The 25,766-nt window shown below is 60.8% G+C and overlaps 1 protein-coding gene across 2 annotated transcripts in view; it reads left to right on the top strand.

Moving 5' to 3' along the window:
• PEBP4 (phosphatidylethanolamine binding protein 4) overlaps window positions 1-25,766 on the top strand; it is an 80,816-nt gene extending 55,050 nt beyond the window's left edge. For both annotated transcript variants that reach the window (XM_050910261.1, XM_050910260.1), the window contains 3 exons: window positions 16,752-16,797; window positions 18,274-18,390; window positions 25,321-25,766. In XM_050910261.1, the coding sequence (XP_050766218.1) occupies window positions 16,752-16,797; window positions 18,274-18,390; window positions 25,321-25,412 (255 nt within the window). In that variant the 3' untranslated portion in view covers window positions 25,413-25,766. The remainder of the gene's footprint in view (window positions 1-16,751; window positions 16,798-18,273; window positions 18,391-25,320) is intronic.

The following is a 25,766-nucleotide window of genomic DNA, read 5'->3' as shown; positions in this document are numbered from 1 at the left end:
GTAATTAGTGCTTTATGAAGAGTGCATTTAAAGCAGTTTAATATTCACCTCATTCAGTCTGAAACAATGTGATCACTGCTTAGACAAATCACTGCTCCTTACTGACATCCTCTGTCAGTACATTACCTCTGAAAAGACCTTTCAAGAGGCTTGGATGTTAATTAGTTGTCTATCATGTATAAACAGAGCAGTGAGCAGAAGGGCTGCACCAGGCCAAAGACACAGAGGGAAATACTGGAAATACTTTTTTCTTTTTTTTTTTCCCCTCCCCCTTTAATGAAAACGCCTGGCTTTCTCGTCCCCCGCTCCCCAGTTTGCTGGTGCTTCGCGGAGTTTTGCGTGGCCTGGAGTGGAGCCTGGGTTTCCCTGCCGCTGGGTGCCCTCCCAGGGATGCTGAGCCAGCCTGGTCCCGCGGCTCTCTGCCACCCTGGCTCTGCAGGCGAGGGGCTGCCAGACCCCGGCCGGACCCGTGGAGCATCCTCCGCTCTGGCTGGGCACCTGCTGAGCTGCCCTGCTGCCCCCCGAAGTGTGAGCATCCCAGCCAACATCCCAGCCCGCATCCCAACCCTGCATCCCTGTGCTACATCCCAACCCCGCCTCCCAGTGCTACATCCCAGCCCGCATCGCAACCCTGCATCCCTGTGCTACATCCCAGTCCGCATCCCAACCCTGCATCCCTGTGCTACATCCCAACCCGCATCGCAACCCTGCATCCCTGTGCTACATCCCAACCCCGCATCCCAACCCTGCATCCCTGTGCTACATCCCAGCCCGCATCCCAACCCTGCATCCCTGTGCTACATCCCATCCTGCATCCCAACCCTGCATCCCTGTGCTACATCCCAACCCCGCATCGCAACCCTGCATCCCTGTGCTACATCCCAGCCCTCATCGCAACCCTGCATCCCTGTGCTACATCCCAACCCCGCATCGCAACCCTGCATCCCTGTGCTACATCCCAGCCCGCATCCCAACCCTGCATCCCTGTGCTACATCCCAGCCCTCATCGCAACCCTGCATCCCTGTGCTACATCCCAACCCCGCATCGCAACCCTGCATCCCTGTGCTACATCCCAGCCCGCATCGCAACCCTGCATCCCTGTGCTACATCCCAGCCTGCATCCCAACCCTGCATCCCTGTGCTACATCCCAGCCCTGTATCCCATCCCACATCCCGCAGGTGCCCTCCCAAGCAGACGGATACGCAGCTGAATTCCCCTTGGCTGTCGAGCCCTGCGTTGCCGCTCCCTTTGGAAGCGTGAAGCTGCCATACTTCGTTGAACATGGAAGCGCCCCAGCCTAACGAGCTGGCCGAGCCGCTCGGCAGGACCGGGTAGGGGACCCCCAACCTCTCTTGGCAGCACCTCGCCACGGTTAGGGATATTCCCACCGGGACACAGGCGTGGCGATGCCGCAGGGCTGGGGATGGGACCAAGTGCCTTCCAGCGCGGGAAGGTGCTTTAATCCCGGCACTGACACCAGTTTAGTGACTGAACGCACTGAACTAGCGTTTCTGCACCTATAAAATGTGGTTACTGACACCCACCCACTTTTCTAACATGCTTGGAAATGAATGGATGGAAAATACTATAGGAAAAGGAAGTATTGCTATTTAAAACGGAGTTTAGCTTAGCACAGTGGCTTTACCCAGTGCAAAGCCCCGTTGGTTTGCTGCGGTGCTTGCTTTATTGATGCTGATAAGCAGCTCTCGCTGAAAGGGATGCGCCGGCCGTCGCAGCCCTCCTCCATGGCACGGGGGGACGAGGGATGGGGGAGCGGGTGGGAGACCCGGCTTAGGCACCCTTATGGCACCCCGAAGCGGCTCTTTAGCTGTTCAAAGAGACTCTTTCCATTTTCCATCGCTGCGCCCTGCCGTCCTGGGTAAAACATCTGGCAGACGATGGTGGCCGCCTCACCCTGCCTGCCCCTGGCTTTATCTTCTCAGGGAAATCCAGCAGACTGGGGGCAGCGCCGGGCCCCGCTCTGCATCGCTCGTCCCCCATCCAGCCGCACGCCTGCAGGATGCTCCCCACGCTGCCCGTGGCCTGCCAGCCCCGAGCTCTCCTTCCCCGGGGCAGCTTGTCCTCCATGCACATCCCTGCATCCTCCCCGTGTCCCCCTGCGTGTCCCCGATGTCCCCCCCGTGCCCCCTCGCTGGGTGCCGGAGGTGCCAGGTCCCGGGAGCTGGTCCTGGCTCCGCTTGTGGCTCCTCAAGCCTGGCCTCCGTGGCAGGGATGGAGGACCGGGAGCCACGGGAATCCTATTACCGCCCTCCATCTGGCAGCCCCCATTTGCTTGCCCAGGCGCTTGCAAGCCAAATCCAGCAAATCCAACACTTCCCGGGGCCGGGGCAGCCTCTCGCTCCCCCCCGGAGGTGTTTAAGGGGCAGGCGAGGTCCGACGCTGTCCTTCCCCTTTGACAAGCAGCAGACATGGCCTGTTGCTCACTCTGCTGCTGGGAGCAACAGCCAAGGCTTGAAACCATGGGGTTTTTTGGGTGAAAGTCCCCTGCACCCCATGGCTGGGATCCCCATGCATGCATCCCCATGCACGGCCCGGCACCATGGTGGGGACACGCCGAGCATCCCCATGGGACACCTTTCTGAGCCTCCCTGCCTGCCTGGCCACCAAGCAGCAGCTCCACACCCTCCGGCTTGGGGTTTTTCCCCCTTCTCTCCCTTTTCCACCAGTTTGTTTCCCTGGCTCTCTTAGTCACGAAGGTGAGGCACTGACAGAGACACAGACATCAAAAACAAGAGGTGATGAAATGCCGGGAATAATTAAGTTGCACTAAATCACTGGGCCCCGGTGGCACGCTGCCAAAGTGCTGAGGAAACTGGAGCACGAAGGAGCTGAGTTATTATTAATAATCACCAGCACCCTCGTGAACAACAACCTATTTTGCACCTCTCTGTACCAAAGGAGTGGGAAGGGAGCAGCCGACCGTAGGGACCGGGATGGGGAGAGGACCATCGGCACGGGGGACAGAGGAGGGGACAAGAGCCCCAAGTCTCCTTCCCGCTGGCTCTGCCGGTGCATGGTGCTGCACATCCCACCGTGCACGGGCATAGGAGGGATCGGATCCGTCCCAGGGCCATCAGCACCGGCCAGGCTGGGCTGGCCGTGCTGCAGGCAGCCCAGGGCCAGAGCAAGTCTGCTCCCGCCGCGCATCCTCCACGCAACCCCGAGCCTTACGTAAGGGCAGCCTTATCCGCCTGCCATCAGGGCTCATCCTCGCACCGGGCTGCAAGCAAGAGCTCCCGTTCCCAGTGTGTGGGTGAGCCTTCTAGCCCCAGGCTCGGCATTGCACAGCTCCTGCACCTCTGCCTGGCCCTGCTCGCAGGTTGTTTGCACGACGCATGCAACAGGCTGCGATCGCCAGCCGTGCAATACCCGATCGGCAGCTGATAACGGGCCAGCGTGCAGCTGGCATAGCCCCAGCTTTGCGGGGTGTTTGGGACGCGTTTCCCCTATGTTGTGCCAGGCTTTCACCCCTCAAAGCTCTCGGGAAGGTGCTGCTGGGTGTGCAGGGCATGCTGCCTTTGCTGCTCCACAGCCCCCTCCGGGTCTTACCTCGATTACATGCTTTAAGGACCAAGGGAAGCCCCCCAGCACCCGTTGCAGGTGGAGGTGCTGGTGGAAGGGATGCTCCAGCTCCCACAAGCCTTCCTGGGTACCACTGTGCTTTTTGGGGAGAGAAAAGAGACCTTAGTGTAAAGGCTCCTTCTCCAATGAACGCTGAATCGATGGCTTTACATTGCGTGGCAGGGAAAGGCTCATTTTAGGGTTTGATCACGCTTGGCTCCATCTCTGCAAGAGCCCGGGCAGGCTCTTTGCAAGGTTTGGGGTTGATTTTGGATGCCACGTGGCTGTGGACAAAGCCTGGGCCCCAGCTCCCACTGCTGTTCCCACCAGCACACGTTCTGTTGGGGGAACCGTCCTGACCTGGTCAAAATCCTCCCTGGCAGAGTAAACCCAATGGTGTCGAAATTTCAGAGAGCGGCAAATCTTATGTGTTTGTAAAAACTTTAAGCCTCCGTCTGCAATGCGCAGGTAACCCTTTAATTCCCTGACAATACAGAGCTAACTCCCAGCTAAATCCTTAGTTCCTGCACACCGTAGCCCCACGAATTCGGCTGTCTGCAGCCCAGGTTTTGTCTGCAGCAAGCAGCATCGGCTGCCCGCTGCAGCTTCTGCGCTCTTCGGATGCGGCCTGTGTGCTCCCGGCGGAAAAGTCCCCTAAAATAGCTGTGCCCCAGGTTCTGGTGCTTTTACTCAGTTGATCAAAATCTTTGAAACGCCTTTTTCATCTCTTTAAAATAGGAATAACGACAGCTCCTGCATCCTTGCAGTGCCCTGCGCCTGCCCTGAGGTCGCAGCGTGCAGGAGGATGGGGAGGCAGGGAAGGAGCCACCCAAACCCGGTGTCCCGGCTCCGGGCCAGCCCTCCCTTCCTCTAAAATGGCTGAAACGTTTCCAGCCGATGTGACATGTTGGAATGAGCCCGTTGCCTGCTCCGGCGGGTGCTGCGAGGCTCGTGAAGCATCACCAGCATCCGCTGAAAGACTTTCCCCCGGAGCCTGCCGGAGCTGATCCCCGTGCGATAGTGAGAGGGTGCAGCTGCGGAGAAACCCAGCCGGCACGGAGCAGGCGGCGGGGACGCCGAGTGAGCCCGACGGGTTTGGGAGCTCATCAGCATAATGATGACAGTGCTGGGGATTGCTCCACGCGTTGTACAACGCGGGTCCCAGCCGCTGGGAGAACGTTTCCCAACCTGGCAAAACCTGTATGAACGACCACCCTTTCTTAAGCAATTTTCCTGACTCAAGATCCCACCCCGAGCCAGCAGGAGACAGCTCCTGCTGCCTCTTACAAAACATCTCCATCCAAACAGGTTTCCCCATTAATCCCTCTTCCAGGGATTATTTTTTCCTCTTTTTTTTGGGTGACCTCGGGTGCTGTTGACTCTCTGGGAAGGCATTTGGTCTTGTGTCGGACCATAGCGCTGCACTGACATGGCTTGGCTTTCCTCGGCTGGGGGGCTGAGGCCACCCATGGCATCAAGAACAGATTAGCCAAAACCGTGCCCTTTATAGGAAAGGCTTTCCTGAGGCGGGAGGGAAGGGAAGGGCTCCTCTGGGAACTGGGCAAATCCAGGTGAGTCTCGGGGAGGGACCGTCCGGCAGTGCCGGGGGATGCTCAGCCCTTTTTTATATCAGTGGCCGAAATAATTGACCTGGAGCAAATCCAGAGGACGACACCATGTTCACCTCCCCTGGATTTCCAGCAAATTTCTAAGGGGTGAATACTTTCATAGATGAATGAAAAGTTGCTAATTTATTTCAGTGCTCAGCGAATGGTCCTGGTGGGCTAAAACCCATCCGTAACATATCCTGAACGTGTGTACGGAAACATCTGCAGTGGCTTCTAGCCTGTTCAAGATGCTTATACATTCATTTTTCCCTCTTGGGGATGACCCGCCGCCACCTCATGCCTGTCCCGCCGGGCTCTGCGACCGGGTGCCGGCAGGCGAAGGGTTACGCAGCCCCATCTGCTCGGCTCCCCATTTCACAAGGGCGGGTTTGGAGTTTTACTACAAGTTTCAGACAATGAAGGTGTGTCTGCGCTCGGTGCCTGGTTTGCCCGTTGTGTAGGCGTCGGGTTCAGCGCCGTCTTGTCAACACTTGAATATGTTGAGCATCACTCACGGGGCATTCTGTAAGAAACCTATTAAGTTAATTACCGAGGCTCGGTGTGTGTGTGTGTGTGTGTGTGTGTGAGAGCGAGCGTGTGCGCCTCTCCTGTAAAAATTTGGCTTTCTTCGTTGCAAGACACTTCTGATGCAAGCCCCGGCCTCTTGGTGTGATGACATCTTTGTCTGCTGCTGTAACTGATACGGGGCTCGCATCGTGCCGCCTGCAAGCCAGAGAGGCTGTGAGCTGGTTACGGGGTCGGGGTAGGACCCCCACCCAGCCTGCCTCGGGGACGCCCACCCGAACATAGGGACCTGCTTCGGCTCCCTGCGGTGGCCCTGGTTATAGGCTGAGGAGGAGTTACGATGTCGATCGGTCCTAAATCTGGGGGGTTTGAACTCAAACCAGGCTGCGCTGCCTGCGCGGGGCCAGCCCGAGCATCCCTGTAGGTGACAGCAGCTCTCACGGTCGGCTTGTATCGTCATTTCTGCTCCCTCCGAGTACCTGGGAAAACGCAGGGTTGACCCCTTGGTTTGAGAAGAGGGCCTGGGAAGGGACTTCTTGGTCTTTATATTTGCACTGCCACCCGCAAGTGACCCGAAATAATTGGGGCTGGAAGCGGGGAGCTATTCTTGTTGGGCTGGGGGGGACCGTCCCATTCCCTGTGGCAGGAAAGCACGGTTTGTGCAAGGAGTCAGGACAGAAACAGCCTCCAGCAGCACCGATGAGCATTCCTGGGGGGACACCCCCCTCCACTTTTCCTCTCCCCCCTTCCTGCAAGCCTCTCCGCTGCCTTTGCATCCTCCTGGACAAGGAACCGTGGGTCTGGGCCCCGCTCAGACAAGAGCAAGGCTGTTTGAGCGATGATGAAACGCTACGAGCAGCAGCACGTGTCTGCGCTGCCCAGCCCCAGCCTCGCCATCACCTCCCGGCTTTCCCCGCGGCCTCGCCCAGCCGGGCTGAAACGGGGCCGCCGCACGCCTTGCCGCCCCCGAAATACCGTAAAAAAATTCGTTTTCCCTTGCTGGAGCCCGAGCCAGGGTAGGGAGCAGGGCGAGTGCTGGCTCCTGGCTCCCAGGGTGGTTTTTTTTGGGGGAGGCGCATGGGGCATTGCACAAACAGCCCCCGGTGCTTGCACGCGCCCCAGGTAGGGCAGCTCGACCCCCTCCTTCCCGCGCCGAGAGCATCCCACGGGAGCCTGGATCCGGTGGACTTTTATGGAAGAAAGGGAAGTCCATGGCACCGCCGGAGCAGCCTTGGCAGCCGCAGCGCTGAGCGCTCGCCAGCTGTGCAGCAACAGCAGCGCTGCTGCCGTTAACCCCTCATCCTCGGGACGGGCGATGCCAGACCTCTGCCTGCACGGCTCCTGCCCGCAGGCAGCTGCTGCCTGCTGGGGTGCAGGTCTGTGGAGGGGGGTCAGCAGCCCCGGTGCAGGTCTGCCTTGAGCTGGGGGCCGTAAGACGCTCAGTAGCAAAAAAGCGCCGGCGAGAAGGCGCGCCTGGCTCTTTCTCATCGTCTAAATCCATGCGAAGGGCTAGTGAGCGTCCCAGAGCTCTCATCCTTCAAGAACAGCCCCCCCCCCCCGAAAAAAATAACGAGCAGGAGGGAAGCGGGGGGGAGAGCTCGCGCTGCTCCAGCGAAGGATGTTTCCTGTTGGAGTTGCTCCCGTCCCAGGGGCAGCTCTGGACTCTCCCTCCGCACGCTGCCAAGTCCCGCCGTCAGGAAGCAGCTTGGGGGGGCGGGAGGGGGGGGGGGACGGGACACGGGGGACGGCGAGGCCAAGCCCACGGCAGCCCGGATGCGCTGGCAGGGGCCAGACAGCACATTCGCCTCCCCGGCGAGTCCCGGCTGGGGCTGTCGTCATCAGATGCAAAGGGGAGACTTTTTGGCCAACGGAAGGAGAACAAAAAACAAAAAACAAACAAAAAAAAAAAACAAAAAAAGAAAATCAAAAAATTAAAGAAAAGCCAACCCCCCCCCAACCCCACGCTCCTTCCCCAGCGCTCCCATCAGATTAGCGAAGCCGAAATAGCCAAGTTGGCCCAGAGCGGTAGCAGGGCTGGCACGCGCGGGCTTTGATCCACCCCCGCGCCCAGGAAGGTAAGCTGGGCCGGGGATCAGACACCCCAGGGAGGAGGAATTTGCAGGGGAGGTTTGCGGCGTGCGCACGCACCCACGGCCACCCTCCAGCCCCGAGGTGCCCCCCCCCCCCCCCCCTCCCCTGCCCTGCGCCGGGGCTTGGCTGCCAGGGTGGGATGCAGCATCCCGGTAGCAGCTGAGGGAGCGATGCGCACAGCATCCTACCTCCCAACCCACCGGGCCCTATTGGTAGTCGGCGCTGGGTATCACCCCTCAAAGTCTGGCCTCGTGCCCTGGTTTCATGCCCTGGGCTTTCAACCCAGGCTGTCGCCGGTGCATCGGCGTGGACCCAGCCTTTGCAGCGCGTCAGGAGGGCACGAACCCGCTCTGAAATGCAGGACCACCCCAGAGAGGCGGGAGGGGATGCTTCTTTCGGGAAGGCTGGCTGGTGGCTGAGAAACATCAGGTTTCTCTGTCCTCCCAAAGCCTTGCAGCACAATACAAGGTGGCGGGGCTGTATTTTCATCTATAAGAGCCTCCCGTCGTGTCTGAGAGTAGCCATGGCTCGTCCTGTGAGCCGAGCATCGCTGCCTCCAGCACCCACTGGGCTCCTGCCCGCCTCACCATCCTTTCCCCTTGGACCAGAGTGAAGCTTAGAGCATCTCTGCCAGCCTGGGGATGCCTCGCGGAGGGATGTGCGGTTCACACGCAAGATGTTGGGGCCCACGGACATATTTATTACTGTTTACTACTGCTCGGACAGTGGTAGCGCTGGGAACGTGCTGGCGTTTTGTAACCACCGAAGCAAATATATTCCCATCCCCAAAGGCGAAGCAGCCAGCAGAGTCTCCCCATGGGCGCATCCTCACGGCTGTCCCGCGCCTGGCCCCGGGGGAGGGTTTCGGTGCAGGCTCCGCTCTCGTCCGCACGGAATCGGGCTACAGGCCTTGAAATGACTGAATTAGGCAAAATTTGGTGTTTCTCCAAGAATCCTCCGGAAATCTGCTGCTGGAAAAGCAAGCTCATCTTAAAGCTACACGCACGCAGAGCAAACAAATTTTCCGCTCTCAAGAACTGTAGAGACTTGGGATGGAAAAGACCTTTTCAGTCTTACCCAGCCCTTTTTCTGGCCAGTTCAAGCTTGTTCCCCACGTTGAAATCTCAGGGGCTTTGCTCGTGGCTTCGAAACTTCTCATAGTGCACCTTTCTCTGGAGTTTTTGCAGCGTTTTGCAGATGCCCCATCAGAACTGGGGGTGATGGGGGTGTTCCAGCAAGCACTGGGGACATCGAAGGGCACCTGCCCCCCCCGGCTCCATGGGGTGAATGGGGGGAGATCCTGGTGGACCTCCTGGAGAAGGAGCAGGCTTGTGCCAAAGCCCAGCGCAGCAAAGCAGCCGTGCAGAGCGATGCAGGTGTGGTCCGGCGGCTGCTGGGAAAACGGGTGTTGCAAGCAGCGTGTTTGAGCAGTGCCACCCTGCCACGGCGAGCAAAAACTCAGCGAGGTGCAAAAACTGCCCTTCCCCTTCTGCCCCCCCCCTGCACCTGAGCCATCCTCAGGCATTCCTCCTCCTCCTCCTCCTCCTTCTCCAAACCCAGCACCACTTCCCACCCCAGCAATGCAGCATCAGTCGTTATCCCACCGGCACCAAGGAGGCAGGGGATGCTTACGGGGGGTCCCGGCTGGATCGTGTGTGGGACAAAGCCCACCCCAGCCCTCCCCTCGGCGGGACAGCACCGGGCCACTGGGTCAGGGTGACTCATCTGGCAGCCAGCTCCGCCGTGAGCTCGCCCGCAATTGCAACACCACGGGGATATTAAACCCAGCCAGCCGCGGAGCCCGGCATCCACGCAGCTTCCTAACACGCCCCTGGGGTTGCTATCAACATCCCTGTTGTTCTTAGCAATCGCATCCATCATTTATCATCCCGGTTTACAACAGAGGCCCAGGGGCTGGGAGACGGGGTGTAACCACGCAGGATGCGATTGCAACGCTCTCCAGAAGGGTCTTTTGGGCGCGCCGGGTTGCAGCCACCCCACCGTGTGCTGCTGCCTGCTGCCTGCCCGCTGCTGCCCTGCTCGCTGCTGCCCGCCCGCTGCTGCTCCGGCTTTCAGCCACTGTGAACGAAAGCAAGGCAGAGCCGGTGTAGACCGCAATCAGAGCATGTACAGCCCTTTCCATAAGCTGACTTAAATCACCTTTTGATTCAACCGGTGCAATTTTCTCACTTGAACAAACCCTGACGCTTCTCTGCTAGGGACCCAGGAGAGAAGGGGTAGCAGGAAAACTCCTTCATGCAGTTCCTTGGCAAGCCAGCCAACCTCGACTCCCAAATCCATCACTTATACCCACGCTGCGAGTGTCCTGGCAAAGCCACAGCTCGCGTGCCCTCCCGCAGCAGCTTGGCTGCACATCCAGGGCCGGAGCCCGGCATCCTGCATCCCATTCCCCCCGTCCCAGCGCTACCCTCCGCCTCTATAACATCACGGGCGTTTTAAAAAAAAAAAAAACCAAAACCAACCCAAACAAAACACCTCCTTTTTCAACAGAAGTGTTTTGGCTGAAGTTTCAAAACCATCCAAGTGTCATCACGGCCTCCGCCTCGCTGGCTTGGACCCCTCACCTAGATCGTTAAGGAAAGGTGCAGATAGGCAGAGCGTGTGTGCCAGCAACGCCTAAGCCAGGCGGGTATCTGTCGCTCGCTGGAAATCCACCCAGCAGAGCCTCCCTCTTTTGAAATGGGATGTTCTGGCGCTGGAAACGCCGTCCTTGGGCTTCTAGGAGGGAGGCAGGAGCCCAGCGAAGGGCTCTGCAGCGTGCAGATCCTGAACGGTTCGGGTTATTAAGTGCAACATTTTGTCTCTGCTGCTTTCATGCTCCTAGATTAAAAAATCTTGCGAAGAGCCAAACACCGAGGTGATTTATGTTTATTTTGCTTACTTAATAACCCTAAAGCATGTCCTTCCCTGGGGCATTAGGGTGTATCAGACAAGCATTAATTTAAATTACAACCGTGCCTGATATTTATTTTTTAATATATTTTTATGGTAGCCTTCCCCATTTATAGCCATTTAGAAAAAAAGCCGGGCCACGCCAAGAAGCTGTAATCGCTACCCAATAATCCTAAAAGCAATCGGGGTAAATTGTTGGCGATGCTGACCCCAGAAAGCCGGAGGAGAGGCTCTTCGGAGCCACGTCGGAGCAGTGACATCCCAGCGTGGCCACCCGGTCCTGCTCCGACCCGGGCAGAGCAGTCCATTGGGGAACCAAGGGTGGCAACGGGACCCCTCGAGCTGCTTCTGCTCCTTGGGGACCCTCGGGGACTCGCAGCGAGCTTTCCCAGGGCTCTAATGAGCCTCAGTTCATTTTTTTGGATGAGGCTGTGTACCGCATCGGTGCATATTTGTGCAGCACCGTCTATTTGGCGGTCACTGCCTGCTGAGAAGTGGTGTCCTGGCACGATGCTGGTATTAAAAGCACTCGGTTTCGGGTGCTTTTAGCCGTGTCAGTCCGCAAACAGGCAGATCCACCGGCTGTGCGGTACCAATCCACCCGGGTTTAGCTTTTCCTCGCCACCCGCTGAGGTTCTGGATCTGCCCTAAAGAGAAGTTCCCCGCAGAAAGAAATGCACCTTTTCCGCTCTTACTGTGCCTGTCTGTGGCTCGGGTGCAGTTTATCAAACTTTCACACACCGACTGACAGCGAACAAGCCAAGTATCACCCGGAACGGTGAAACTCCATGAGAGTTAAAGGAAATTAAAATAATGGGCTTGGGTTATGGCTAATGGGGGGGTTGGCAGCCAGGGCTGGGGCAGTTGCATGTATCCGGCCCCGTGTAGCTCAGCAGGTCCCCAGGGATGCGGTGCTGGACCGCGCATCGCCGGAGCCTGCCGAGAGGAGCAGGAGGCTCTCGAGCAATGGATTAATCTCCTGTCATTTGCACGCATGAAAAGCAAAGCGGCTGGGCAATTAAAAGCCGGGCGGAGAGTTAGGCTGGAGGCGTGGGGTACCCGTGTTTCGGTGGCGGTGAGATGCTGGGGATCATTTCTGCCTCGGGTCCGGCGTCGCCTGTGCCACATCTCCAGCTGTGCCAGGGGAGCGAAACCGGCTCTGAGCAAAAGCCGAGGGCCCTGAGTCATCCCGAGGATCCAGGAACTGGGGCTATGGGGAAGCACCAGAGAGCAGAAGCTGAGGATAACATCTGGGGTTGGGAAAGCTGGTCTGGTTCCAGCGGGAAGGGGAGGTTTCTCTGGATTTGGGTTGCGATGGGATCCGGCACCAGCTCTGGGCGCTCTGCCGGGCTTCGGTGTGGGTTTGTCTGTGGCCTTGGGGACGCAACCCTCGGCCTCCTCTCTGCAGCAAGGTGACCGCGGTTCTCCCAGCTCGGGGCTGAGCACGTGGAGATGAAGCAGGAGAGGGCTCAGGCACCCCCGGGATGTGCCGGGGAGCAGCAGGAGGGGTGCAGGGAGCTGCGTCCCCAGGGCTGGGCAGCCAGAAGTGTGTGTGGGGTGCCAGCACATTCGCAATCCTCGATTTCCCTGCTTCCCTCCTGGTCAGCAGCCAGCAGGCGCGGCGGACGGGCCGGGCAGCACGGTACCAGCTGGGTGTGCATGCACCCAGCTGGGTCTGCTGCAACACTGAAAATTGCAGCCTTGTTAAAGCCAAACCGCTGCATTTCTAATGCAGAAAGGCAGGGAGGGGGCTCTGGTTTCCTCCGAAGTGTGCGGGTGCAGGTGGGTGCATGGGCAGGTTTGGGTGTACAGGGCTGTCCCAGACCAGGGGTGCCGGGGAGCATCCTTGTGCCCTGTGTGCACGAGCTCCCCACAAACCTCCATTGCCATGAGCACCCGGGGTCTTTTCCCACCACCGCCTGTGCTAAGTCGTTCCCTGCCCCAGGAATCTGCTGTTAAAACACTTTTCTGAGTAATACAGTACCCTTCCCCACCATGCCCTTCCCTTCCCAGCAGCACAGGGACCTCCCCGGCTGGAGGGGACATCCCCACCTTGGTGGGCTTTTCTTCCACGAATTCCTTCCATGTCTTTCTCTGTATTTTTCTATTTCTACTAATTCCTTTCCCGAAGGAGAGAACACGACGTAGACGCGCCAAGCTTTAATTCAGTGGCATAACAACGTTGGCATAACGGGATGTGACATTTATAATAAAAAAAGGATTTGCATGGTAGGGGCTGACAGTCTCCTTCGGGCATGAAACCCCAGCTTGATGGTGATCGGAAAAGCAAGGGTGGTCTGGAGCCGTGCCGGCAGGGAGAGGGTCGGCACAGCGTGGGCGAGCCGGCGTGGTTCGGGACCATCCCATGCCCCGGCACGGGGATCAGCGTGGAAGTGAGCTCAAATGCAAACGGGCAGCTGAGCTGGGAAACGCCAGAGTTTGGGAGTGCTGGGAGCTCGCCGGGCCCTGCCCTGCTCTCTCATGGCCTTCCTCCATGCAGAAATAATTGGAGGGAGAGTTTCTCTTGGACTGGGTTTTTTCTCACATGCTTTTTGTTGGAAAGCAGGATGAGCCTGAACATTTCTGGGAGCCAGGGTAGGAGCGATCCTCACCACTGGTGCCAGCTTTGGTGGAGAGGAGGAAAACCCAAAGTGTGCACCTTCCCCTGCAAGGACACGGTTGAACAGATCCGTATCCAGCTGCAATTAGCATCTTGTTCCTTTATTCCGTGTTGGAGCCTCCGCTCTGCTTACGGGAGGCTGGATTGCCATCCCGGCGGCTCTGCCCTTCCCGGGATGCTCCCCCTGCACTCCTGAGAGCCAGTTCATAAATCCTGACCTCATTATAAAGATCACAAAAAGAGAGAATAACAAAGCCGGGCTCCTGGCTGCGCCAGCTTTGAAGCCGCCTTCCCCCCGTCAAGCTAGCGTGCCGTAAGTGAGCAGCGCAGGAGGAGCCCTGTTTGTTTGAGGATTAACTTCCCCACTTGGCTAATTGTTGGTTAATCGTAGCTGCCGGGCCGGCACCTCGGCTGCCGCCCCGTGGGACGCGGCCCCCAGCACCCGGATGAATCCCATGGGGTCCCCGGGGTCCCCGGGGCCGGGCCGGGGCACGCTCCCGGCAAGGCGGCAGCAGCCCAGCCCTGCTCTGCTGCGCAGCCCTGGGTCCCGTCCGTCATCTGTTTGTCCTGGTCCCCTGCCAGCGATTGTGCCGATTCCCACACCCACTTTCCATAACCCTCCGTCCTCGCCCGGGCGAATCGCTGGCGCGCTCGCCACCCATCCCTTTCCCCTCCTCTCCGATGGGATCAGACACGTTCTGGAGAGGGGGAAGAAAGGAAAGTTAAAAAAAAAAAAAAAGATCAAGAGGAAAACAAAATGTGACTCACTGCCTTCTTAATTTATTTGTATTTATTTATTCCCCCCCGCCCTACGCTGCGACGTGCAGCAGGCAACACCGAGGGCTGGCCGCGATCTACCGGAGAGCCTCGGCACAGCCGGCGTCTGGCTTGGCAAAGGGGTGTCGGGAATGGGGGGAAATAATTTTCTCCACTCTTTTGGCCAAGGAAAAGGGCACAGAGAGGAGCTCCTGGCACAGAGATTGCATGGCACAGATTTTTAAGGCTGTCCAGGTCTCCACGTGAGCATCCCACCAGCATCCCGTGCCCCACCAGCACTTGATACCGCACAGCACGGACCGGAGGGTGGAAATATCTAATTCCACCTCCTACACTGTGTCCTCGGCGGGGGAAAGAGAGAAAGAGAAGATAAAAGGCTGGGAAGCTCAAATGGTGTCATTAGGAACTATTAATGCTCTCATAAAAGGGCATTTATAAACACGGCAGCTCATCAGCGTCCATTAGCTCCGCTCGTGGCAGGGATCTTCAGGGGCCGCTGGCATGCGATGCTCCCCTCGCCGGCATTTCAGCAAAGGAGCGACGGGGGCCGGAGGGGGGGTTTCTTCCTCCCTGCAAACCATTTCCCCCCACATGAGCAAAAACCCGCTTCCCAGCTGCAGGTCCCCCTCGCCCTGGGGAGGCAGCCGGACCCCGGGAGGAAAAGCTCGCAGGAGCAAGCGGGGCTTCACACCCGACCCCGCCAGCCTCTCCTGCAGCCCAGCAGCCCGTGCCCATTGCGAGCAGGGTTTGCTCCCTTGCTTCCAGAATAGCTGTTTACTATTAAAAAAAAAAAAAAAAGGTAGGGTTTACAGTGCTCGTCCCTACTTTCTCCCTCCCGCCCTCTTCCTGTTCTCGCCTCTTAAAAGGAGCTTTATCCTTTGACCCTCCCATCCCCGGGGCTAGCCAGAACCCACTGCATCTTGAGCGGGCAACCCACATCAGCAGGCAGGAAAACAGGGAGGAGGCCCGGCCTCTCCCGATAAGCCCATGGCAAAGCCAGGAATAGCAGCGAGGTCCCCGCACGGGAGCAGCCCTACCCGGAACAGAAAAAAGCCTCCGTCCCTGCCTTTGAAGAGCGGGGGCTGGCAGCTGGCCCGGCCGCATGGCGAGCTCGGGGTTTGCTGCGAGCTTCCTCCGCCAGCCCGGCCCCACAGCTGAGACCGGCACATCTGGGGGAGCCGGCACAGCTGGAGGGGCTGGGCGTGCAACGGCTGGGTAGAGCAGATGTGCACATCTGGATGGAGGAGGCATGCACGTCGTCTGGGCAGAGCGGGCGTGCACACGCGGGTGGGCTGGTAATGCACATCTGGATGGAGCGGGCACGCGCACCTAGGCAGGTTGTGCTCGCACATCTGGGCAGACTAGGCAGGGAGAGAGCAGCCGGCGCAGCCCCACGGCCTCGTGTACCCCCCCCAGCACACCCCGGGGTGCTTCCCCCCCCGGCAGCCTGCGTGCCGCCTTCCCCTCCCCCTGCGAACCAAGGCATCCAAACCTGCCAGTCGCTGCCCAAAATCTTACACTCATCGCCTCTCTGTCATCGGGGTATTTTCAGCTCCGGCTGCCAAGGTGGCGAGCCGGCGTCGGGGAGCCGATAGCCAGGGACCTGAGTGGGCACTTGGCTTCCCGGTGACCTTTGCTGGGGCACAGGCAGCTCGCAGGAGGCTGTCGCCAGCCGTGACTCAGTGCAAAGCAGGTTTCTTTTTGGAGAAAGCAAAGCTTTGATCACGAAGAGCCGGGGAACCGACCATGTTCCCCGCGTGCACTTTTGCTTGCAGTTATCTGATGCGTCTTTTTTTCGGGGTAATAACTCCCAGGGCAGGTTAGGACGGAGGAGCCCTGGCAGCGGCGCGTGTGTGGGCAGGACTGGAATAACGGGTGCCGTAGGAGAGGATTTACAAGCGCTGGCGGCAGCATCGGTGGGAGGTGGGGGCCAGCCGGGAATAGCACAGCAGGTCAGGGGTGAGGTGGCTTGTGCGGGGCCAGGATGCGGCCGAAGCTCCAGCCGCTACCCCCTTGCCATTAATCCAGTCCCGGCGGGATGCTCGGCGATCTCGGCAAAGCCTCCCTCCTCCAGGGAAGCGTCCCAGGCCAGGGATGGAGAGCCAAGCCCGCCGGGCGGTGGGGCTTGCTCGCCAGGCAGGAGTTTCGGTTGAGAGCAAAACCGCCGCGATGGGGCAAAGCTTTGCCACGGGAACGCCGGTGCAAATCACCACAGTCCTCCGCTGCCGGCCCCTTCCCACCCGGCATGGTTTACCCCTCCCAAAACCCTGCATGCCAAGCGGCACTGTGGCTTTTAACGGGCGATTGTGGCTTTCCCAGTGTGCCGCAGCCTGGATCGCCGACCTGGCTCACTGATGGCCCCCACATGCGGGTGACAGCACGGTGATGGCACAGCCTGTGTGCCACGGCACCGTGCACCAAGCCTCTAAATCCCAAATAGCCAAATAAAGCCTCCGGCGTGCTCCTTCTCCCCCCGCCTCGGCTCCTTTGCAAAGAAAACACTCGAAATGTTGGAAAATGAATCCCTGGGGAGAAGCGGGTGCAGCCGGGGGGGGCAGGAGGGGTCCGTCCCCTCCACATCTTTCTGCTGGGGGTCCCGGTAGCACCTCACTCCCCCTCTTCTTGTCCTTTCAGGGTGCGGATCTGAGGACTGGGGACATCAAAGGGCACGTGCTGACGGGTGAGTGCAGACCCCAACAGGGGGACGGGGTCTCCTGCAGCCTGGGCTGGGAGCTACGACGAGGCGGTGGCAGAGCTGGCTGCGCCCGGCAGGGACGAGCACGCCGGGACGCGAGGGAGGGACACGAGGGGTTCCCACAGGGTGCAGCCGGGCGCTGTCTGAAATAGGAGCCACTTTTTCTCTCATTTTTCTAGAGGCAAAAGTGGTTAAAAAACTCCCCAGCGGTTGGAAGAGCTCCAAACCAGTACAAAAATGGGGGGGGGGAAATACAATCAAAAAGAAAAACACAAGATAAAAGCGGGTGAATCCCAACAACTTCTGTGATGTTGCACGAACAAAGACTTTCAGTGCAAAACAGGCCAGACGCCGCTCACGGAGTTTACACCCCAGGGGAGTGGGGGAGAGGGGCCGGGGGCTCGCCCGGCTGCGGGTGACCGGGTCCTGGAGGAGCTTCAGCCTCTTGTCCCTTGGCATCACATCCTCCCGTCCCCAAGGGAGGACGAGGGGCAGCTGCCGGCATTGGCAGTGCCATGCATCGGGGGGGTCTCTCCCTGGGGATGTCCCTCTCCTGGGGACAAGCAGCCCTCTCTGTCCTCGCCAGCCGGTGACGATGCACCTAAGCCCCGAGCCAGCTGCAGGCCCCACATCTGGGCAGCTGTGCGCTGCTCGCTCCCACTTTGGCTGGGTTAAGGGCACGCATGCAGCACGGTGTGCAGCCGGGGACGTGCCCGCCTGCGCGCTGAACATCTGCAGCAAGGTGAGGAAACAACCCCGGACTTCCAGCACCTGGGAACCCGCTGCTTCGACCACAAGAGCATCCTCCCCCGCCAAAGCTGGGCGCGGGAGGACTTCAAAAGCCCGGCAGCTGGAGCCCAGCCGGCGCTGTGCCAGGCACCCCAGACCCCCATGGGGCAGCCGGCAGGGCGAGGGGTGCTGGCCATGCACTGGCGGGGTGCTGGGGGTCTCAGGCTTGTCGTTCCCCCCACCCCAGCAGGTCCCCGCATGGCCCTACCCAGGGGAGGTTGCACCCAGCATGGGCGGGGGGCATGGCAGGGATGGGAAGGGTGATGGAGGAGAGGTCGAAGCGCTCGGCACGGAGGCGAGGAGCACCCCAGGGCTCTGAAGTTGAAAGAGGAGGAGGAGGAGAGGGCGGTGGCTGGCGCAGCGGGAGGCTGGGGGCAGGTTATTTCAGGAGAGGGAAAACAGGAGCTGGCCCCCGGGGCAGACGGGGGGGATCCGGGTGGGGAATAAGGGAGGGGGCAGGTTTGGGGGGGCACAGCGGCTGCTCTTGCCGGTGAAACACCTGAGCTGCTGAGCGCTTTCTGCCTCCAGCCCCACGTGTGGCGAGGGGCCTCGGTGCACGGCGCTGGCTGAGAGAGCCGATCCCAGCCTGGAGGAGGGTGGTGGGTCCGTGGTTATGGTGGGAAGCGGGTCCCGCTCGGCGGGATGCTCAGCCGTTATCTTTTGCATCCCCAGATTACGTCCGGCCCACGCCCCCGCCCCGCAGCGGGTACCACCGCTACCAGCTCCGCCTGTACGAGCAGCCGGCTCATGAGGCTATCGCCCTGAGCCCCGAGGAGCGGGTCTCACTGGGTAAGGAGCAGCCGTGCCCTCACTCCCGGCCCCGCGCTGTGCCCCGAGGGGCTTTCCCAGGGGTATGGATAATGCCATGTGTTCGGGCATGCCAGAAGTGCTGGGCTGGGGATGCTCGTTTAGTGCAAAGGGACTTCAAATCCTGACAAGGGACGTGGCTGGGGTGTTAAGTCCTTGCAAGGCAGCAGAAACCCTCGGCAAAATGGCTGGTAACGGCCTGGCTAGCGGGATCGGAAGCAGGGAGAGATCTCGTCGGCTGTGAAATCGGGCTGAGTCCTTGCTGCCACGTCCGTGTGTCCCCCCCAAGCCACGGGAATTGCATCACCGCCACCTCGGAGCATGCAGATAAGGATCAGACGTGGAGATGGTTTAGCAAGGGATTGCTCAAACCGGGCTGACACAACGCCTGCCAACTCCCAGCTCCCCTCCGCCCCGCGCGGTGCAGGGACAGGGCTGCCGCCTCCCAAAATGCTGCACGGCAAGGATGGAGGCAAGCAGCCGTGACCCCCAAGACACGATGGGACCGTCTCCGCTGCTTCGTCCCAGATGGGTGCACCCTGGGGCGTGAGGTCACCTGTGGGACCCCCGGCATGGGCAAGGAGCCATCCTGCAAAGTGCAAAGCGTGGGTTCCTTCCCTGGATGGTGCCGGCGCAGCCCGGGCTGGAGCACGGGGCACTGCAGCTCACGTGGCCTCGGCAAGGGAAATTTCAAAACTTTCCCAGCCGGGACCACATGAGCACAGCTCGATAGGCAGGTCAGGTCGGTGCGTCTCGTCTGCGCCGGCCTGACTCACCCCTGCGCCGTGTTAACCAACACTGCACGTCCCGGGGGAAGGCGGGCAGCAGCGGGGTGGCTCTGAGGAGCTCGCTGTCCCCAGACCCCCGTGCCAGGAGAGACCCCGAAACCTGCCCGGCGCGGGGCCGTGATGCTTGTCCTGTGGCCGGAGCAGGCTGCTGCTGCGAGTCTCTCTGCGGGTTATTTCTGCCTTTCGGTTTGCTTTCTGGCTCATTAGCTCTGCTTCTTAATGACATGCATTGAAACCACCCCCCTGCCAGCGGCGTGGGGCACTTCCCCGGCCCCTCGTCCCCAGCATGGTCAGAGGAGGGGGCTCCACTGCTGTCACCCGGGGCCACTCACCCGCATCCCCATCGCAGCATCCCAGGGCTGGGAAGGGAGGCTGGGACACCCACCAAAGAGCTTTTTCCAGATAAATCCTCTTATTAGCAGGATGTGCGGCTCCAGACCCCAAATTTCATACCCGAAGGGGTTCAGCCACCAGACCCATGTGTCCTGCGGAAGATCCCCCCCCGTCCCCCCGTCCCCCGAGGCGCAGGGTGGCCGGGCGCTCCCTGCCCCGTGCCGTCTCCATCCCGTCCTCAAGTTTCTCAGCCCTTCCCAGGCTCCCTGGGAAAGACCCGTTAAAACAGCAGCGGATATTTTCTCCGCAACATCTGATGCCTGAGCATCGCCGTTTGTCAGCCAGCTGCGGCTGTCTCGGCGGAGGCCGTTATTTAAGTAGTTGGTGGAAGGTTATTTTTAACCATTTCACTGCTGCATCACAGGCTTGGCCTGTCCAGCGGGCGCTGCTGGATTGAACCACCTCCCGCCGGCAACCCATCTCTTTAAATCCCAGGGCAGCCGGGGAGTGGGGCGTGAGCCCTAAAAGCAGCCAAAGGATGGGATTTTGGTGTCTCAAGGGTTTTAAATAAATCCATCCCCAGGGACCGCGGTGGGATGAATACCGATCGAACTGCCGGCGCATCCAGCCCTGTGTGGCTGAGCGCTGGGATCTGGCCCCGTGGTGCGAAGGCAGCGTACGGGGGAGAGGAGCAAACACCTTTGGCAGCACGTGGAAACAAGGAGGGCCTGACCCTGACCGCAGCAGACTGTGGATGAGAAACTCAGCCAGCTCCTCCACAGCTCTGGCTCGGTCCTCTTCTCCTGTGGTGCAAGAGATGAGGGTTCGCCCAGCAATGCTGCAGGCACAGCTTGCAGCCTTGCTCGGGGGTTTTCCATCTTGCTTGGCCTTAAACCAGCCCCTTCTTGTTGCTTTTATTTTGTCCTACGTCTGGTGGCAGCGATATCTCCAGCTCACCAAAGATGGTGGCACCCGTTGTCACCAGGTGCTAACCCCAGAGAGGGAGAGATGTCCTCACCGGAGCACCCAGTGGGTGCAAGGAGCGGCGCTGGCCCATCTCAGCCTCCGGACGCATCCAGCATCCAGCGCCGCATCCCTGCGCCGTGCATCACCAGCACTGTGCCATGAATCCATCCCTCTGGCAGCTTGTCCCCTGGTAGAGCCCGCTTGGGGAGAACAAGGAGCCCCAGGAGAGCGTTTCTCTCGCCGCTCGGCTCGGGGAGAAGCTCCCTCCTTCGCCCTCCGCCCAAGCACGGGCATGGGCTGCGCTTTGGAGGCCGAACCGGGAAAGGTCCTGGGCCAAGCGGGGCCGAACTGGGGAAGGTGGTGTGTGCCAGGCGGGATGGCAGGAGCTCGACGGCGGAGCCTCCAGAAGAGGGCACTAAACCAGGACCTGCCCGGGCCGCCGGGTCCCTGCTCCTCAGAAAGAGCCATTCCTTGTGCAAATCCCTGGGAAATGGAAAAGCCAGGGGCAATGGCGAGCGTGGAAAATAAATCTGTGCTACTTCTCCACACCCCCCCCCCCCCGCCTGGCTTTGCAATGCCGGCAGTTCAAAGGGAGCGAGGGCGGCTCTGCGGTCACCGGTGGCTCCGGTGCCCACCCTGCCGTGGGGATGTCTCGGCTGGGATGGCACCGATGGGCAGCAGGTCGGGTGCCATGCCCAAGGGCACGTGGGCCGGCAGTGGCGGAGCTGGAGGAGGGCTGCAGCACCCCACTTATGTTCCCCTGCTGCCGCTCCCCGCAGCGAGCCCGGTGCTGGTGGCAGTGGTGAAATCAGTTGTTTATGGGAGAGGTGTTTCTCCAGGGTGGCTCTTGAGCAAAAAGACTTGTTTCATCAGGAAAAAAAAAAACCCGATCCTTCTCCGTGAGCGTTTCTGATCAATCCCTGCACCAGCCGGCTCTCTCACTGTGCGACCTCGGGCAAATAACTCTCTTGGAGCCTCAGTTTCTCCACTGGAGTCTGATTCACTCCACTTTTTGGCTGTGCCACAGCTTTGCAAGTAAATTGTCACTGGGCACCAGCTCTGTCCCAGCTTGGGACCGAAGATGGGGACCCTTGGGGTGTCCCTGAGGCCGTACAGGCACCGTCAGACAGTGCAAAGCCCTTCCTCCCCGCTCGCCCCACTTCCCTCCCAAGCCAGGAGGGTTACAAGCTGTGTTTGTATTTTGGCGAGATGCAAGATAATAGTTTGTGGTCTGCAAAATGTCAAAGCCACCCTTCGCATCCCGAGGCGTTGGCACCCGCTGCGAGCTCTCAATCCGGCGGTCGGGCTCTGCTGCCCGCTGCAGCGAGCCGTGGGAAACTCCCTCGGCCAGGGAAATTCAGGCGTCTGGCGAACCCCGGCCACGGCGGGGTGGCACGGCGGCAACGGGGAGCTTTTCGCCCATCTGCTGCCGGCAGGAGGATGGAGACCATTCGTTTTCCACCTCCTTCCTTTTCCTTATGGGGCAACTTTAATTAGCAGAAGATCTTGAGGCTTAATTGCACCTGCTGGGCAGTTCCGTATCTCCCTCTGCTTCCACCCTGCCATGCCCCGGTGCCGGATGCCCACCAGCTCTGGTGAGCGTGGGGAGATGCTCCCTAGCATTCCCAAACCTCCTCCTGCCCCGGAAAGACATTTTACAACTGGGAATGGACTTTTGCCTCCCAGAAATGTCACCTCCGGGAAGTGGCAAGTCCTTTGGGGACCAGGGACCGGGGATGAGCCCGGCCAGCCGCCCTCCCTGTGGCTCCATCCCTCTCCAGCTCCGGCTTCGCATCCGGGCCGCAGCATTGACTCATGAGCCGACCTTGTGTGCCTCCGATCCACCCAGCTGGAAAATCGGGTTGGACTGGGCCCCGGCGGGGAGGGAAAGGCTGTGGCTGGGATGGGAGGCAGCGAAGGGCTGCGGGGAGCACAGGGTCCCGGCCGAAGTCCCCGGGTGTCACTTAATGGTGACCAAAGCAGCTGGCGGCCTCCCGCCTACCTCCGCCGGGACATCATTAATCTTGGCAGAAAAGCATCAGGGCTCCTATCAGGGAGAACGGCCCCGCTGATGAGGCTGATAAATTACAGCCGGCAGCGTGTCCCCAGCGCTGTGAGGCCGGGGGGGGAGCTGGGGACCAGTCGTTTTGGGGGGGCAGGGTGCGACGGCAGGGCTGTGAAACAGCCCCGTGCACCCATCGCCTGCAGGACCGGAGGGTGCCCGAGCTCCCTGAGCCCAGCAGCTGCCTTGTGCCTCAGTTTCCCCATCTGGTGCTTAGGGATCAGGCGGCCGCCGCATGTGTGGGTGTCAGCGGGTGCTCCTCCTCATCCGGCGGGTGCTCAGATAAGGGCCAAGTGCGATGATATAATCCTCTGGGAAATGAGCTTGAAAATGGACCAAGCCGTGGATGAAACGTTGTATTGTTTTGGCAGGGAGAGGGGATGGCGGCACTGCGACCTTGGCTCCCCGGCCGGCCCCCGGCTCCCCTCCCCGCCTCCGTGGTCCCGGTGACTCACAGTCCCCAGCCCTGGGAGCCGGCCGGTGCGGCGGCATGATTTGGGACAGTTTGCAGAGGGATGTCACCCTGTGCCGGGGGGTGCAGGCGGTCATGCCGGGATGGGGCACCCGGTTTGGGGATGCACCCAAGGGGTTGGATCTGGCGTGGGGCGTGCGGACCCCCAGACCCGGTAGCCACCCAATGCATCGCCCCCCTTTGCCGCACCGGCGGCTGCGCCTGGGGCTTTCCCTGCGGCCGGTCCCGGCTCCCCCAGAGGGACGGGCACAACCGGTGCGATGGCAGGTAGGAAAGTAGGTCAGGAAAAACCCTGGCCCCACGCGTGGCGGCGAGAGCCTGGGCCGGTGCCTGCAGCCCTGCAGCGGCTCTGCCTCCTCCTGGCTCCTTTCATCCGTGCCTCTCCCGAGGCTTCACGAACATCAATGGCAGCTCCCGGCACCCCTGGGAGTCGGGGGGCCGCCGCGTCTCGCTCTCACCCCGGTCCCGTGGGGCACCGGTCGCTCTCCCCCCGGGGCTTTCCGAGCGCTTTGAAACCCAGCGGATGAAAGGCACTTGCCGAAGGGCTGTGGGTGCAGCGGGAGCATCCCCCCCCCCCCCCCGAGACCCCTTCCCCTGGCACCACGCTTGCCGGGACCCCCAGAGCTGGGGGGGGAGATGGATTGAGACCCCAAAGCGAGTCGCTGCCCTTGCCAGGGGTGTTATTTGGGGATGGACGCATTTGTGGCACAAGCCAGGACCCGATGGCCATGCAGGAGCGTGCTGGGGCTCGCAGCCATTGCCTGGCTTGGCAGCGGTGCTGGCAAACCCGAAGCCCCCTCGGGCTCAAGCATGGGGGCATCTCCCCCCTCGGGCTCGGGCTGCGGCGATGAGCCAGAGCCGCTGGAAACACGGCTGCGTGCCCGGGCTGGCGGTGACCCCAGTGCGGCACGGCAGGACTGTCCTTGCCCTCGGCTTGGTTTGGGTCCTCAGCGGGTGGTGGTGACGATGTGGGGACATCTGGGACCCCCCCAGCCACACGCAGCCTGATGCATTTCAACATCTCCTCCCAGCCGGCGTGCTGGGGTGCAGGGTCCAGCCTGAGCATCCTGGGACCTCCTTCCCAGGCACCGGAGCATCTCCCCAGCCACATCCTCTTGCAGCTCCGAGAGGTTGCAGGGTGCAGCGCCGGCACCGGGAACATCTGCAGAGCCCGTCGGGGGCCTTTTGGCTGCGGGGTGACTCACGGCAGGGCCTGACTCAGTGCCCGAGGTGGGGGGCAGGCGGGGGGAGCTGGGCTCTGCCGGCACCCCGAGCCACCGCCGCCCCGCACGGGTGATGCAGCAGCTCGGGTTTTGCTCAGCACTTTTGCAAGAGCAAAGGGGACGGTTTGCTCCAGTTGGGGCTGAGATGTGAAGGCAGATAAGGGCTGCCAGTCTGCAGCGTGACATTAAAGAGCAGCGCCAGGAAGGGGAGAGGAGGGGAGGAGAGGTTTCAGATAAACAACGGGCCCCTTTCCCCGCCCTGTGATGCCACGGCCGTGTCCCATCCAGTGTCCCACCAGGCAGGGACAGAAGTGGCAGCGTGAGCTGCTTAGGTCCCGTCATCCCTGGGGAAAGCCCCTCTGGCCGGGGAGGAGGATGCTTCACCAGCCACGAGCCAGACCCACGCTCGACGCTGAACCCTGGCAGGGCGCAGGGGGATTTCTGGCCCGCAGGGCCAGGCACAAGGGAATCCCTCCTGCCCACCGCCCCGGAGAGGGTTTCCCTGCCGCCCCCAGCGTAGGAAAAAACGAGGCCGGCTCCAGCCACGAGCTGTCCCCAGACCTCCGGCATCCTCGGGTCAGGGCAGGCAGCAGAGGAGAGGGGTCAGGAATGAAGACCTCCCTTGGCTGCAACAATTTGTGGAGCAGCAGCTCCAGTGCATGCGAGCAAGAGGGCTGGGGGATCTCCTGCCATCTCCTCCACACGCTGCCGGGGGATTTCCAGGCACCCCGGGGTGGGCTCGTAGGAAGCCGTGGGAAGGTCTGCTCCGAAGGTCGGCAGGGGCGGAGAGGCGGCACGAGAGGAGCCAACGCCATTTTACGCCCCCGCCCCGGGGATGCTCAGGGCTGAGCTCCCCATGGCTCCCTGCCCTCTGGCCCACGGGGCAGAGCCCGGTGCCTTCCCGCCTGCCGCTGTTTGCAGGATGTGGTCTGCAGCGCCTCGGGGAGAGCAGCAGCCAGCTCATGGCATGCAGCGTGCAGCCCCAGCCTGGATCCGGCCCCGGAGCATCCCCCCACCCCGCTCCAGCCGCCTTGCAGTCCCGCTCACCCCCTCTCCTTCTCTCCCCAGGTGCCTGGGCGATGGAGAGCTTCGTGGAGCTGTTTCGGCTGGGCTCCCCGGTGGCCTCGACCCAGTTCCTCACCAAATACTATGAGGATTAGCGCCGGCCATCGTGCCCGTTCCCTGCGCAGCTGCACCCCCTTCCCCGCACCGCAGAGCCACCTCCGCCCGGACCGGGAGGAGACCCCTGGACCCGCTGAGGATGCACCCACCCTTCTACCAGCCCAGATTCACAGCAGAAACCCCAGCACCTCCACTTCCAAAACCCGGGGGGCGGTTTCTCTTTCCCTCCGAGGGTAACATCCCGAGTGGTGCCCTGGGTGTCCCAGGAAGGATGGCATCACCCTCTTCTCCTCCCCTCTCCCCATTTCTGGCCTGACCCCCAGCATGTCCCACCTCCACCTCGGAGGTCTTAAGCTTTAATGCCTGCAGCTTTCAGAATAAAACACGGATGG

This window comes from Gymnogyps californianus, chromosome 23, assembly GCF_018139145.2.
Source record: "Gymnogyps californianus isolate 813 chromosome 23, ASM1813914v2, whole genome shotgun sequence".
Taxonomy (NCBI): domain Eukaryota; kingdom Metazoa; phylum Chordata; class Aves; order Accipitriformes; family Cathartidae; genus Gymnogyps; species Gymnogyps californianus.
Note: the sequence above shows the minus strand (reverse complement) of the source record. Positions and strands in the feature narration are given on the sequence as shown.